The following is a 16,530-nucleotide window of genomic DNA, read 5'->3' as shown; positions in this document are numbered from 1 at the left end:
TTTTGTATAGGTCGTTACCGATGGATTTAGTGCTGAAAAGGCAATAGCCAATAGTGCTGAAATGAGAGCATTACAAGCTGGTGACGTTTCTTATAAAGAACAAAGTGCCGCGACCGCGGCAAGAGCTCGCGTAGAATTGGACGGTGTATCTGCGGAAAAGAGGGTAGCTGCAGCCAGAGTAAGTGTACAAATTTAATCATTTTATTTTCTGCGATATCATTTCATAATCTTTTCCTATGCTTTCTCAGTTTATAATGAAAGAATAGAAAATCATGAATGAACAACGAAGATTTTAAATTACGATAGTATCTCTTATTTTCTTTTCTTTTTTTTTTTCTTTTTTTCTTTTTTCCTTTATCATAATTCAACGCATCTTATCACGTTTCGATCTCATCATAATCTTTCAAAAATGTCCAAGGAATAATTCGAATTTTAAATAACAATCGTTTCGTTTCTACGAAAGTTTCTAGCTATTAAATAGTATAAAAAGCGAACGATAAATTAACGAGTATGTGATTACGTAAAATCTCTTTGAAATCGTTATCGTAAATCGATTAGTTCTCAGATTCTAATAGATGATATATATATATATATATATATATATATATTTATTTTCGGAAAAGAAAATTTTCTCTGAACTTATACGTACGCACGTATGTAACTACGTGTGTACGAATACGAATAGGTTTATTTTCAATCGAATTGAGCAGTCGTCGAACCTTCTCGCTGAGAAACGATTACACCGGGGTAATGCTTTCGAGCATTGTGTAAGACCTCTTTCAGTCCACGTCAGAGCTTTCCCATCGGTTCTCTATATTTAGATTATTTTAGCCGAATAGTAGTCGGGATTCGTCGGGTACGTGGCTACACTTGAGTCAGCGTCGAAGGAAGCTTTTTGAAACCCAGCCAATGACTTCTCGATTGGTTTATAGATACAAATCTACCTCTGTATATCTGTATACGTCTACGTTAAAGCAATATGATCATTAATAACACTCGTGTTGAATCTCAAGATCTCATTATACCATATCTAACGCATACGTAATTTGTCAGATTTGTTTATTGAGAAAATTCAAAAACGTATCTAATTACACTGATCGAATTTATCTTTTATTATACGTATTAACGTGGTAAATCTATTATATAAATTAATTACAATGTTTCATCGATTCATTATCTACGATGCTATACTTTCTAAGCACAAGTGGTTTTTAAAATACAGTATGTATATATATATATATATATATACACACATATATATATATATATAGATACAGATAAATGTCGTCATGTTGAGATGATGAATCATATTGCACAGTTTAATTAATCAGAATAGATACTTCTCAATTTTTCCGTAGGATGACGCTAAAATGTAATAACTAATAATGTAATTAGAATTTAACATTCGAAGTTTATAAACCAACTAAAACTAAAATCAATTGTACCGAGACGTCTATTGATTTTCTAAAAGAAATTCATTGGAATTTCTTGTTGGTTGGTTGGTTGGTCGGTCGGTAGGTGAGTAGGTGCTTGAGCTTTGGGCTTTTCCCGCATTGACCTTGAATATTTAAGCGAAACGATTCTGTCTCTACGGGGGCGTGTTTCCAACCACCACCACCAGTAAACTCCAGTAAGGCTAGGGGTTGAGTATTGAGCGAGAGTGGTCGATAACAGAAAGCTTACAGAGAACGGTAGAACAGTTTGTTCTTGGCGTCGATAGTTTGCGTATGTCGATGGGGCAACGATTTTCAAGGCTTGCACGGGGCCTTTTTCCTGTTTTAAGGGCCCGAAATATCACAGTGACCAAACGTATTTTGGGGAACAATGATCGGAGAAAATCTATCGGAATGGTGGTAGGCCTTCTTGTTTACAAAGAAAAATTAATGAAACGATAATTACGATATTCTTTCTTTCGCATTTTTATATTTATCGTGTGATAGAGAAAGAGAGAGGTACAATGGGACAGAAGACAATTGACATCGATCAGACGTCATTCTTTTTTATCTTCATCGATCGACACGTTTTTTAATTATTGTAATTGTCGAAATGTGTTAAGTGAAAAATGTATCGTTTCGAATACTATTGCGATAAGGTTTATCCGTCGATTATTTAGAATGGTTTAAAGGGATCTTGAGTATGTATCTATCAAGATGGTGTTTGAGATTACGTAAGCTAAGTTCTTGGAAAAAGTCAACTGGTGTTTGCTGAATTTCATTTTCGTTTTTATCTGTATCTATCTTCTCTCTCTCTCTCTCTCTCTTTTTGTTAAACGTCATAATCCTCCGTGTCCATTCATTGAGGTGGTTGTTTTCTCATGGGTGACGTAATCGTTGTGATTTCAATAAGATTCAAAGGAAATATGCTTGCCAACTAGGTGTAACTGTCACCGATATCTCCCCCTAACTCGAAATAGAACTCGGCCGCGAAATACTTTCGGGTAAATTGCCAACTTCTAACTTCTCTTCTTCGAAATGCTTTCAAGATCCGTGGACGTGCACGCACGTTCAAGGTTCATTTCGGATCCAGTGGATTGCCAGAAATTTTCATCGCTCCTACTTTACCCGACGCGGTTCCTTGTACTTGAGTTAGAAGTGGCCCATCTTCTTTAAATCGATCGTACGAGATTATTCCAATTTATTTCATTCGCAGATCATTCTCTGGAATGCTTCGATTTTTTTTTTTTTTTTTCATTTTATTAGTATTATTATTATTAGTATTATTAATTGTACGGGCTGTTAATATCATAATTATATTAGACGCTAATGTTTATTTGATCGATCGGTTCAACCGATCATTGCTTCGTGATATCTTATTTAATTATTTATTTATTTATTTATTTATTTATTTATTTATTCACGAATCAATTCATTTATCTATCAATAATTTAAAGATTTAAACAATGCACTTGTTACGTAATTGGAAGAATTGCGAAAGAAATTTCTCGAGAATATTTCGTTCGATATTAGACGAAGATGTTTAACACAACCTTCGTGATTTTAACAGAATGCGAAAATTATTTTTAACGTTGCAGCGTGACGAATGATAGTTTTCTTTCTTACGTTAGCGCGTGACGTATATTAATGACTTTGTTTGCAAGGACAGCTTACAATCTGTTGTAATGACAGCTTGACGTTGTGAATTTTAAATATCGAACATTGAAAATAGTGTTGAAAACGTGTTGGATGACGTTTCGGAAATAATATTTCAAACGAACGACAAAATACAATGACCGGTCGAAACGTAGTTTAAAAGTTCCCGCTATTGGCGTCACGTGACCACATCACACAGGCAGCAGCTTTTTCGCGCGCAATACATAGGTAGATCAAATGAGAGTTTAACAACTCCGAACCGCTAAGATTAGTTAGTGCTTCGTCTTCTTCGAAAACGTACGGTCGATCTTTCGTATGCACATCTGCTTTGGGTTTTAGAAAGTGTTATTTAACGCGACTGGTATGAATATTTATAAACATGAGCGTACCTTGGCCAGTGCATCGAGGTATATTGCAACGAAAAAACTACGATGGTTTGCATTCGGTAAGAATGTCCAGATAATTTTTTAAAGTCATCTTTTCTTCTTGTCTCTTCTCTTCTTTCTTTCTTTCTTCCTTTTTTTTTCCTTTTTTCTCCTTTTTTTTTTCGTTTACTCGTGATAAAACGACGTGAAAAGAAAAAAAAAAGAAAAAGAAAAAGAAAAGGAAAGAAAAATCAAAACGTCTGGTGTGTGTAATTGTTCATAATGACGATAATCTCGTTGAGCGAGAATAATTTATATTCTAAGTATTCCGAGAACCGAATGAGATAATGCGAAAAAAGAAGAGGAATTAATTAAATAATAAAGAGGAAAAGTTTGGTGCTATTTTGTTATGTTTCATTTTCGAGTAATAATAGATACTTATTTATTTATTTAATTGGACTTGGATTGTGTGTTAGGATTGAATGATTTATATTTGGGATTGTATTAATAAAAAGAAATTAAGGAAAAAATGAGAAAAAAAATAAGTGTCCGAGATGGATGACAAGGAAGAAAATAACACGTATAAACGGATACGATTGTGTCCAGCGACAAGAGAAAAGACGCGACGATTCCGTGACGAAACGCTTCGTTTATATTTATAGAAATACGTCAGAAGGCATCGAAGAGGTCGGGATACATGACAGAACGGTCAGATTGCTATGGAACTGCGACGGTCGTGCTTCTCTCGAAATTCTCGCATTCGTGATTTATCTGAAATTTCTCGATCTTGTTTCCTTCCTGGTTATTTTTTTTTTTTCTTTCTTTCTTTCTTTCTTTCTATTATTTTTTTTATCATTTCTTTTTGTTTTCATCCACCGTTCAATCTAATCATTCGATTACGACACTCTCGACTTGTGAATGTTCTGAAAAAGTAAAAAGAAAAAAATTGAAAAACAAAAAAATCATAGTGATAACGTCGATCGTTGAAATAATCATCGTGTGAAAAAATATTTCGAAGATTGTTGGTTATTATTTTTCTTTTTTTTCTTTTTTCTTTTTTTTTTTTTCTTTTTATTCCTTTAAATACAAACTTGTGTTTGTTGTTAGAAGAAGAAAGAAAAGAGAAAAAAACATTCGTTCGGAAATGATTATCGATAGAGTGAATATAGTGCGTTTAAAAATAGAAAAAAAAATTAAAAAAAAATAAAGATTGTTACATTATGCACGTACATCGTTCGTTAGTCATTTTAATTAGGATCATTTAGTTGGACAAATGAACTCGTTAGTTAAGTCGACAAAGTATGTTTTTCGTTTCGTCTTTTTTTTCTTTCTTTCTGTTTTTTTTTATGTAAGAGAGAAGGAAGGAAAAAGCTTTTCCATAAAATGCATCAGGCTTTCGTACTCTATGTGCGCTCTCTTCCACGAATACAAGCACTTAGAACTGGTATCACCCAATATATCTATCTCTTTCGTTATTACAGGAACAGCGAAGCTTGAAGGCTGGAGATTTATCGCATCAAGAGAGCAACAACATGGCAGCCTCGACTATGAAGTTACAAAGTGATTCATTCAGTTCAGAAAAGGTTGGTTCTCATAATAAATCGATATAAATAAATTTCTACGTTTTGTAAATGTTTTCAAAAATAATATATATCCCAAACGAAAATTCTGGCTAACTTGAAAATCTTCTCTCTCAATTCTCTTTCTCTCTCTCTCTCTCTCTCTCTCTCTCTTTCTATATATATATATATTTTTTTATGTGAGATTTAAAAAAAAAATTTTCATTTTTTCGATCATTTTCAAAAATCGAACGGGATCGAACGAAACTTATAGATAATTTTTGAAAAAGAATTCTTTTCTTTTTTTCAAAGGAAAAAAGGTAGAAAAAAGGACGAAAGAGAATTAAATATATAAAAAAATTTTTCTTGAATAATTGGATATATAGGATATTCTTGTTTTCTTTTCATTCGTCACTTTGGCCGGTCACCAAAGAATACGTTTTTCGAGTTAGCCATAAATCGTTGTCTTTAAGAACGATCTGGATGAAGTTACCTTAACTTTGGTAGTAGTATGTGTGTGGTTGTACGTATCGAAAAGTGTGCTTTTGACTTGCTACCTACGATCCTGCGTCCGTGTCTGTGTGTCTATGCGCAGCACACATGCACAACCACACACACACACACACACACACACGAGCGCGCGATATCGAGCGTTTAAAGATTCCACCAATTTAAACGGTGACGAGCATACCGTCAGCCTTCAGTCTTTCTCGATTTCCTGAACCACGAGCACATACTAGTTCTGACGCAGTTAAAAAAGAAAAAGAACAAGAAAATAAAAGGGGAAAAAAAAAAAAATCACGACTTTTTAGAATGATTTCAAACGCAAAATACGAAGGAAAAGCTTCAACGATCCCGGCAAAATAAATAGTCTACAAAAAACAAAACCAAAAAAAAAAGGGGGGGGAAAGGAAGAAAAAAATTAATAAGAGGAAGGAAAAATAATTCAAAGTGTCTGTTTACTTAGAATCGAACGAAAGCATGCTACGAAAGTGGAGCCTCGACTCGAGAATGGTAGTTAAAAACGTGCTTTGTAAAATCAACGTAGGAACTGAATGTGTTTCGTCGTTTTGATACTTGTCGGGACTGTTTAAAATGCTTCTATTATTGCGTCAGACGCGACAGAAATAAATTAGATTATGCATTGAGGATGTAACAAGCGGAATAAATAATTACATTCAAATTAAAAACACCGATGTTATTGTTTGTTCTGTTTTATAGAAGGCGATGGCGGCACAACAACAACGTCAGACAGTAACTTCCTCGGGGATTTATAATCACGAGAAACACATGGCTTCGAGCTCGCAGTCGAGTATAACGATAGCATCGAAAGGGGTGACATCAAAATCATCGATGATTAGTGCAGCTAACGCGGTAAATCAATTGATGAATGGTATGAGGCCAGCGGAGGATGAACTTCTTTCGTTGCCATTGGACGATTTGGATTTGTTATGTTCCAAGTCAAATCCGCAGGACGTTGATCGTGCGATTGCCAAGTACTGTGGTTTCTTGGATAGTTTCGTCGAACGTTTGAAGGCCAACGAAGGAAAGAACGGAAAAGCGCCGTTGTTGTTGAACAGGGTTAACGAGATCATCAGAAAGGCTTGGGCCGTACCCACTCATGGCCACGAACTTGGTTATACATTATGTAACACCCTTAGAACGAGAGGTGGTCTAGATTTGTTGATGTCGAATTGCATTGCGAGCGATCACGAGTTACAGTTTTCCTCGGCGAGGTTGTTGGAGCAATGTTTGACCACTGAAAATCGTGCCCACGTGGTCGAGCATGGCCTTGAGAAGGTCGTCAACGTGGCTTGTGTATGCACGAAGAATGCCAACTCCGTGGATCATTCTAGAGTGGGTACCGGTATCTTGGAACATTTGTTCAAGCACAGTGAGGGTACCTGTAGCGACGTTATCAGACTTGGTGGTTTGGACGCGGTCTTGTTCGAGTGTAGAAAGAACGATGTGGAGACGTTGAGACACTGTGCTGGGGCATTAGCCAATTTGTCACTTTACGGTGGTGCTGAAAATCAAGAAGCTATGATCAAGAGGAAGGTACCCATGTGGCTCTTCCCACTTGCCTTTCATAACGACGACAATATAAAGTATTACGCTTGCCTAGCGATCGCAGTTTTAGTAGCCAATAAAGAAATCGAGGCGGCCGTTTTAAAATCCGGTACGCTTGACTTAGTCGAGCCGTTCGTTACATCACATAATCCTTACGAATTCGCTAAATCGAATTTGGCCCATGCCCATGGACAAAGTAAAAATTGGTTGGAGAGATTAGTACCTGTGTTAAGTTCGAAAAGAGAGGAGGCCAGGAACCTAGCCGCTTTTCACTTTTGCATGGAAGCTGGTATCAAGAAACAACAAGGCAATACCGAGATATTCCGTGCGATAGGAGCGATCGAACCATTGAAGAAAGTCGCCAGTTGTCCAAATGCAATTGCCTCCAAATACGCCGCTCAAGCTTTGCGTTTGATAGGGGAAGAAATACCACATAAACTCAGTCAACAGGTACCACTTTGGTCTACGGAAGATGTTAGAGAATGGGTAAAACAAATAGGCTTTGCCGAGTGTGCTACAAATTTTGTTGAAAGTAGAGTGGACGGTGATCTTTTGCTACAATTGACCGAGGAGAATCTCAAGGAGGACATTGGTTTGACGAATGGCATTAGAAGGAGACGTTTTACGCGGGAATTACAAAATTTGAAAAAAATGGCAGATTACAGTAGCAGGGATACTGGAAATTTAAATAGTTTTTTACAATCGATCGGTCAAGAATTTTCAATATATACTTATAGTATGCTCAACGCTGGCGTTGACAAAGATTCTATCAGGAATCTGTCGGAGGATCAATTATTGACCGAGTGTGGTATAGCGAATAGTATACATCGACTTAGGATATTGGATGCCATCAAGAACATGCAACACAATCAATTCAGTTCTTGCGAAGACGAATCACCGGACAAATCTTTAGATGTATTCGTTAGTTATAGGAGATCGAACGGATCTCAGTTAGCTAGCTTACTCAAGGTTCATTTGCAGCTACGTGGATTTTCGGTCTTTATCGACGTCGAAAGGTTAGAGGCCGGTAAATTCGATAATAATTTGTTACAAAGTATAAGACAGGCCAAACACTTCCTCCTTGTGCTCACGCCCAAGGCTTTAGAAAGGTGTATACAGGACAACGAGTGTAAAGACTGGGTCCATAGGGTAAGATTTCGTTTTTTCTTCTTGTTACTTTCTTTTCTTCCTTTTTTTTTCTTTTTCTTTTTCTTTAGATCGTCGTTTAACAATCTCTTTAAATCATTATACAGAGAAAGAACTTTAACACACGTCTTCTTCTTTTTTCTACAGGAAATTGTAGCTGCGTTGCAATCGCAGTGTAACATTATTCCCATCATAGATAATTTTCAATGGCCTGAACCCGAAGATCTTCCTGAAGATATGCGAACGGTTTGTCACTTTAATGGCGTACGTTGGATTCATGATTATCAAGATGCTTGCGTAGACAAATTAGAAAGGTAAGTTATATGCCTACGTAAATAAGTGAGTTTGCTATTTGAAGAAAAAGAAAAATTATATATGTATATATATTCTTGATTTTAAGGTTTATGCGAGGTGAAATTCCTGTAAGATCTGAGTTGTCCGGAGGTATACCAAGAAGTATAGCATCCAAGGACGTGACAGCACCTAGTACGCCAGGTAGCACAAATATGCGACAAGCACCAAATTATCAACGAATGCATAGCAATGAAAGTAGAGGTAGCGACAAGGATTCAACCGGTGGGCGAGACTGACTAGACGGCCCGCCCACAGCTATTCCAAACAGGTAATATCTCAGAGTCATTGTTTTTCATTTCTATACTTAATGAATTTATACCAATGATTAAAATAACTAACAGATAACTAATTTCTATTTTCTACAGCCGGGATTATGAATCGCGATAAGACAATCACGATTTAGGTCAGTTAGTTAGATCTTTTTTTTTTTTTCTATTAAATTGATATATATTTAAGTTGCACCACTGTGAATGAATCCTTGTTCTCCAGCCATATGTTATGAAATCATTGTTTCACGTCCATATTGTCACGCTTGTAGGTTGTAATCTTAATGCATGTTCTATGTAAATTATATCATTGTTCAAACAGTCCATTGTTCGTTATTGATTCCTATAAAATTTGAACTTATTATCTATCAAATATCCCTCAGTCATATAGTTACGAATGTATACTTGGATCTAAGCCTGTCGATGTAGTCTCCTCTTAATGGCACATTTTTCTTTTTCTTTTTTTTTGTAATAAAGCTCGTATTGCATCGTGCAATTGATGAATTTGATTTGAGATTATAAATGATGATAATATTGAGTTCATGTTCATCGTTGATTGTTGCTATGGTTTTCTCTCGATGCACAAACGTGTCAAAGTTTGATTGTCCTTCATTTGCCTTTAAACGTTTTCTATTCTCTTTATTTAGTTTCATTTGTGTCTTTGTAAAAAATCAATGTTGCTTAAATGTATCTCGTTCAAACAATAATAATAATAATAATAAAAATATTATTAATAATTAATTAATAATAACAATGATCTGATAAACAAGATGACACACTATTAAAAATAATATGTGTATATATATATATAGATATATATAGATATATATATGTATATATGCATAATTTTTTTTATCACAGATTTAGAAAATCGTCGAGTCCGTCCCGTTGGTTAATGGGTTTGCCACCAACGTCACCTCGATTAAAATTTGTCCACACTCATCCTGGAGGAAGTCCAGTACCTCGCAGACCACCACGACATCCACCTTCTCCATCTACACGATCTAAATCACTCGAGCTTTTAGATCAAGATGAGAAGAAATCTGTCTTGCCAGTCGTCAAACCTGAACCTGTGCCAAGGCCAAGATCCAAAAGTTTGGATGGTCTTTTGGATGAGGATGACGTAGTTCCGCACATAAAGACTGAAGAATTGGCTAAGGATAACGAAGATAATGATCAAGATAACAAAAATCTATGCACTAGTTGTAATGACACAAATCAAACAGAACATTGCGAATGTATTACTGATAACATAAATGTATCTTGCAAAACACAACAATCTGAACTATCAACTAATAAGGAAGAAACAAAGGATGATAAAAATCCATTACCTGTTCCACGTTTAAAAACTAAAGTCTCTAACTCGCAATTAGAAATTTCTAAAGTGTCCTCTAAGGAAGAAAAAAATGATAAAGCATCTTCGTCCTCTGAGAGCAACAACGATAAACAAGAAGACGATTCAACGTTATTGCCTAAACAAACAAATAGATGTACGAGTATAGATAATGATGAAGGAGAGTTCGAATCGTCGTGTTTAAAGGATGATCGTGAGGTGACGAATTCTCATAAAAGGCAGCAAACCATCGAGCTTTGTGATAATAGTGTAGAACCGATACAGGAAAGACTAATGACGATAGTAAACGATAAATCAACGTTGCTCAAAGCAAAGAGCTGTGGCGCGGGATTAGATTCTAACGAAAGTGTTTCGTCCAATGATTACAAAGCTGAAATAAAGGAACAAGGCTCGTTGCTATCATTGCCGGCAGGAGCAGAGCCAAAGAGAAAAAGAAATTTCATGGACAAGTGCGTAAATAAGGTGCGGTCTTTCATAAAGAGGTAAATAATCGTGACCTTGAAAATTGTGCACAAGTGATATAAAGACTTATTTTAAATAATTTTACAGTATATATTTTTTTTCTTGGTTTTTATTTTATTTTTTTTTTTTTCTTCTTCTTTTTTTCTTTTCTCGTTGAGACCACACCGACGTTGTATATCTTTATTCATAATTCCATCAGAACGATTCTAATTGTTGAACAATTTACGTATGTGTATAGAGAGTGAGAAAGACGGAGAGAGAGTATATTTAGAAATAAATAAAACAAAATAAAAGCAGAAGAAAAAAAAGATGAAAGAAGAAAAAATGATATACGAAATTTCCTGTAAATATGTTGCTGGTGGAAATATGAATACATTGAAGAGATAATAAAACTTTGTGTATAATGACAGACAGCATGAAAGTATAATGTTGTGCCTAAGATTAATGTGTCTTCGTAGAAATCAGAGCGACCACATAAACGATTTTTATCTTTCTTATTTTGAAGAAACAAAAATGTTGGTCTGCTTAATTCAGGTGCCTTTTATATTTCATTAATGAATTGTATTATAAAACACTTAAAAATGTAATTAGATAATATTTTAATTTGTAATACTATTTTCTATAGACAGTTATATCTTTTTTGATTATCAACCGTACTCCTATAACGAGAGCAATATTATAAATATAAAGGTTGTTTTAAATGCAGCTAACTCTGAAAATAAAGGTGACAAATTTAACGGTAGTTATGAGATTTTTATTATTATTTGACATGTATTTTTTTTCTTTTTCTTTCTATTCTTTCTTTATATATATATATATATATATATATATATATATATATATATATATATATGTTTTATACTTTACAGGCAATGTAATTAAAAAATATATATTATTCATTAAGTTTTGGTATACATTTACCAAAGTTTTGTCAAGTTAAATGACTTTTATCTTAATATACATCTCTCTCAATGGTTTCTCCAATAAATTTGATCGAAATGTTTTGTTTAATTATAATCTAATATTGATTATAAATAGATAGATAGATAGATATACAGATAAACGAATTTTTTATTCCTTCCCTTAGAGTTTGCAAGACTTCCATCTATATATTTTTTTTTACCTTTAATTTTAACTTATCTACATTTCCTATTCTTAGATCTATCTTACAAACGAATACTATCCTACTACATGTCTTCTCTTACAAGAGAAAAAGAAAGAGAGACATATAATCTTTCACATATATTTTTTTCATTCACTTCATAGTCCCATTTATACTGTATGATATTAATTATATCAAAAATATATATTTTGTAGTTTGTAATTTTTAGATTATTAAGAGTAGAGTTATAAATAATAAATATTAATTTACTATGAATATAAAGTTATGAATTTTCTGATATGAGGTATCAAATTGAAATATAAATATCATAGAAAAATACTTCTATTTACATTGTATTCTATCGTCAAAAGCAGCGTAGATACTCGAAGTATCAAAGTTAAGTGAAACATTCTGTATACACATACACACACACAACACATATATGTATAAATGTATATATATATATATATGTATATACATATAGTTACAAATTTGCATATTTACATATGTACATTATATAAACGAATTTTTACATAATTATTGAAAGATATTTTATCTCTCATGACTTTAGCAGCATCTTCCTGAACGTCTTGATTTTTTTAAATTTCTTCTCCTTGGACTTATCTTCTTTAGATTTATTTTGGCTTATATCTGTTGAATCTATTGTAATACCTAATGTACTTAAATTATCGAGAGATGGCAAATAAGGAATAGTTTCATGGCTTTGTTCTTTAGTTTCTTGTTTTAATTTTAATTTTTTCCTTGTCCATTGTAATAAACCAATATGTCTTTCCTTTTCCAGATTGGAAACATTAAAATTTTCTATACTCTTTGATAATTTTATTTGCGTAACAGAGGTTAAATTTGGTATATTTTGTACACTCCCTTGCAATTTTTCAGATGGGACAGTTTCAATATCTGATTTGTATCTATCTAGATTTGTAGAATACTGAATCTTATTTTCTGCTAACGTATTATTCTGAATATCTTTTAGATGTTGCTCCTTTATATTTCCATTTTGTAATGTATTTGAAACCTGGATGGAATCTCTTAATCGTCCCCAAAAATCATATAAACCGACTCGAGTATAATCAAGAATAAACATATAACTAAGTTGAAGCGGTAATGCACACTTTTTGTATAAACATGGTATGATTTTCCTCTGACGCTTATCTATAGAATAAAATTTATAAATATTGGTATATATAAGACACTTTTTTATAAATATATATACTTTAACTTTTGATACCTACCAATGCTTACGGCTTGAGCATAATTCAAAAAAAATTCGTTTGCAGAACTCTTGAGAAAATTAGGAGATACTATTATGATCATTCTATTACAGCGCTCCGATATTAGAGTCATCACAGCCTCGTGTTCGAAATTAATACCTCCTATTAGATCTCGATCCTTTATACAAAGCTATAAATATTTCATATAAAAAGTTATAATATTATTTTATATTATAATATAATTTTTAATGTTATTAATCATTCTTACTTTTATATTAAATTTTTCAAGCTTATCTATCATTTCATTTGCAAAATCAACATCTTCATTTGCATACAAAACAAAAGCATCATATCTTTGATTTTCTAAACCTTGTCTAATTCTATAAAGATCATCTACAAAATATAAAAAAAATTGTTAAAGTAACAAATTGCAATACAAATAGATAGAATATAATCTTAATACTAACCTACAGTTAATACTTTAGCATCAACACTTTCCTCGATCGTTTCAACTGTCGTTTGAGAATTTTCCAGACATTTTAAATATTTTTCAGTATCCTCTTCTGTAATATCGATTATTTTTTATTTATATTTTGATTAATCTGGATTTTTTTATAATTAAGATTTTTTTAGATTTTATATGTCATATTATACTTATCATTACAAATCACAAATTAATACATACATTAGTACAAATCAGCATAGTATTGATACAGTCGCAGTATAAATACAAATACGGTATAAAAATTACTAACCGATAAATTGCTGAGTATCATCGATAATATCCCACCTTTCCAATATAGATAGCATATTTAACAAGTTTGCAATATCATCTTTACTTTTTTTCTGTATAACAGTGTTTAGAATAAACATAGTTGGATCAGAATGGGACGATACCAAAGGTAGAAGCTCGCCTTCTATATTTGCTAAATGTGCTAGACCTCTCCAATCTCTATAACGCAACAACGATAGAATCAATCACACTTACGACGTTAAAAAATATAGATTTGTTCATTAGATGTGAATCTAATAGCAAGTTCCATTATTCTTACAAAACGAAAAACACGATTAAAATCAAATAAATATTACCTAGGTAAACCATTATCGCATGGAAGAAATTTTGTAGGATTCAATAGGTTAGAAATAGTATTCCTAGTTCTTATCGATAGAGCCGTTAATGGTATTGTTGATAAATCCATCGTTGTAATGATTAAGTTTTCGTTCACTTGTAAAAATTATTAAAAAAAAAAAAAAACAACAATATATATCACGTTATTAAATTCGGATAACTATATTCGACTTTATATTCCAATACGACTTTGCACATGCACTTCGCTTCTCGTGTCACGTGACACAAGTTATGTCTCATAATACGTCAATGCATTTCTAATCTAACTTAACCTCACAACTACATTACTTTTCACTCATATTATCGTCCGATTTTTCCCGTTTCCTCTCACAATCTAATAACATTGAATTTAACCAATAATTGATATAAAAATAAAAAAAGAAAGAAGGATAAAATATAACCGGAAATAAGCGTATACACGTACAATAAATTCTGCGTTATTCACACGCGATTCAATCGAACCTTATGGACTGCATATACCTTATGCCATATATTAATCGCTTTTTAGAATGTACTACTCGAATAAATAAATCTATCATTTGAAATCAACTTTTATTAAAGATAAAAAAAGAAGAGATGGAGAAAATAACCTTTATGTATATTAATATTCTTTTCATAATTTTTTATTTGTTAATACGATCTTTAATACTTCCTAAAGAATTATTTGCATTTGATAGCGAAAAACAAGATTGCAATTGTATTTCTTTCTTTCTTTCTTTCTTTCTTTTTTTTTTTTTTTTTTTATTCGTTGACCTACAAAAACAAAACACTCGTGAGTACTGTTCAATGAAAAACAACTTTATTTCCGTTTCTCTTTTATCCTATCAAAAATGAAATTACGACAATAACAAAGAGATCTATAATTTATATTGTTCTTTATATCACGAAGATAGAATTACATATCGTAAAACGTTCTCTTTTTGTAAAAAAGATTTGTCCATTCAACTCTTCGATTATAAGTAATTATTTATGTTTTATTATTATAATTATAAATGTCAAAATAATCGTACCTGTCATTGATTCCGCGAATATTTGTCAAAGATAGAAATAATACGCAAGGTGACCACAACGTGTCGCAGTATTCTCTATACTATTTTCGAACATGAAGAAGCTTATTTAAACGATTTGAAACCTTCAACGTTATCGCTTCTCGGCCTATGGCTAAGATCAAAGTGTAGTATCTGTTCTTATCAGCTTAATATCTGATACGCTGCTCATAGAGCAGCCAGAATATTAGCTAGATTTTTGGAACTTGGCGGAAGGCCGGGGCTTGCTCCGCCTCTGCCGGGGGTTGAGCCGGTATTGCAGTACCGCCGGATTCAGCCCGTCATAATAATTCAAACAAAAAACTATTTTTATAATTTTAATAATGTTAATCCCAAACAAATTTCTCTCTCATTATCATTTATGGGAAATAAATTTACATCGAATTACTACTTATTATAATAATTATTTTTTGCATCAAAAAAATCGAAAGAAATTGCCGTAATTCAAAAACTCATTGCAATGGTTCTCAACTTGGTTCTCAACTTTCACGTATTGTTAATTTTTTAATATTTTTATAACTGCGTCGTGTTAATATAGATATATATGTTATATATAATATATATACAGAAAGAAAAAGAGATCTCCAAATGAAGGAAGAATTTCATAAAAAAATTCTTAGAGAAATATTTATTATTCCTAGGATTTTTAAGAATTTGAAGTTTAACATTTTTTTGTTGTCACAAGGATTGGTCGATGAGATGAAAAGAAGGAGAGTTATATTATATATATATAAAAAAAAAAAAACAAAAGGAAGAAGGGATTGATCCGAGAGAGAAACCTTGACTCGTGAATAGAATGGAGTCCTAAACAAATAGATTTTTTTTATTTACTCACTGTATTTTTTACAATCGAAATCTCCTTTGATTGTTGGAGTAGTCCACTTCTCGATTTGTTGTCAATTTATTTCGTAATAATAATAACACACAACTCATTCCACACGTCAATTGCACACTCGTAATAATAACAACAATAATGATCATAAAATTTCGGTGATGTAAAATTAAAGGAACTTAAATTATTTTCCAATGAGAGAGAGAAAGAGAGAGAGAGAGAAAGAGAGAATATAAAATATATATAACACTCATTTCAATATATATTACTTTACGTAATATAGTCTATATTTATATTCATTTGATACTTTTATTCTTTAAACATAAAATCTCTCGTTTTCTTTGCATAATTAATAACTCGCGATATTATTTCAACATTTATTTAAACGATGTATAATTTACTTACATAAATTGATTTACATATGCACGACGATTCTTATTGGAAGATACATTCATCGATGCGAATCTTCGCGAGATGAGAACCAATCAGAGGACGATAACCATGGACCAATCAGTAAGCGAGAT

General features: G+C 32.6%; 2 protein-coding genes and 1 non-coding gene across 15 annotated transcripts in view; 2 read left to right on the top strand and 1 right to left on the bottom strand.

Moving 5' to 3' along the window:
* The window catches only part of LOC122633412 (NAD(+) hydrolase sarm1), an 84,298-nt gene extending 72,891 nt beyond the window's left edge, over positions 1-11,407 (top strand). For 10 of the 12 annotated variants that reach the window (XM_043821246.1, XM_043821250.1, XM_043821245.1 and 7 more), the window contains 6 exons: positions 11-178; positions 4,936-5,037; positions 6,235-8,232; positions 8,377-8,543; positions 8,630-8,851; positions 9,711-11,407. In XM_043821246.1, the coding sequence (XP_043677181.1) occupies positions 11-178; positions 4,936-5,037; positions 6,235-8,232; positions 8,377-8,543; positions 8,630-8,819 (2,625 nt within the window). In that variant the 3' untranslated portion in view covers positions 8,820-8,851; positions 9,711-11,407. Of the gene's footprint in view, positions 1-10; positions 179-3,691; positions 4,256-4,935; positions 5,038-6,234; positions 8,233-8,376; positions 8,544-8,629; positions 8,852-8,948; positions 8,987-9,710 lie in introns of those variants that run through there. The other 2 variants (XR_006328108.1, XM_043821253.1) reach the window with 2 other exon arrangements.
* Positions 11,041-14,615, bottom strand: LOC122633415 (myeloid differentiation primary response protein MyD88). Of its 2 annotated transcripts, XM_043821258.1 has the most exons (7): positions 14,553-14,615; positions 14,089-14,224; positions 13,755-13,951; positions 13,467-13,562; positions 13,268-13,392; positions 13,021-13,189; positions 11,041-12,940 (listed from the first exon to the last, which is right to left on the bottom strand). In XM_043821258.1, exons 2-7 carry the CDS (start codon positions 14,196-14,198, stop codon positions 12,327-12,329), a joined length of 1,311 nt encoding a protein of 436 aa, XP_043677193.1. In that variant the 5' UTR covers positions 14,199-14,224; positions 14,553-14,615; the 3' UTR covers positions 11,041-12,326. The 2 variants fall into 2 exon arrangements, with proteins under 2 accessions (XP_043677193.1, XP_043677192.1); XM_043821257.1 differs by having other exon boundaries at positions 14,089-14,607.
* A 655-nt stretch (positions 14,616-15,270) lies between these two features.
* LOC122633654 lies at positions 15,271-15,461 on the top strand. The gene has a single exon (XR_006328158.1). It is a non-coding gene; the product is annotated as a U2 spliceosomal RNA (small nuclear RNA).
* The last annotated feature ends 1,069 nt before the right edge of the window (positions 15,462-16,530 follow it).

The sequence above is a fragment of the Vespula pensylvanica genome, chromosome 12 (genome assembly GCF_014466175.1).
Source record: "Vespula pensylvanica isolate Volc-1 chromosome 12, ASM1446617v1, whole genome shotgun sequence".
NCBI classification, from domain to species: Eukaryota; Metazoa; Arthropoda; class Insecta; order Hymenoptera; family Vespidae; genus Vespula; species Vespula pensylvanica.
Note: the sequence above shows the minus strand (reverse complement) of the source record. Positions and strands in the feature narration are given on the sequence as shown.

Coding starts and splice junctions, on each gene's coding strand:
- LOC122633415 (XM_043821258.1), bottom strand. CDS start 14,198: ATGGATTTATCAACAATACCATTAACGGCTCTATCGATAAGAACTAGG. Junction 13,952..14,088: donor TGCGATAATGGTTTACCTAG/GTAATATTTATT, acceptor GTTGCGTTATAG/AGATTGGAGAGGTCTAGCAC. Junction 12,941..13,020: donor TGCTCAAGCCGTAAGCATTG/GTAGGTATCAAA, acceptor TTTATTCTATAG/ATAAGCGTCAGAGGAAAATC.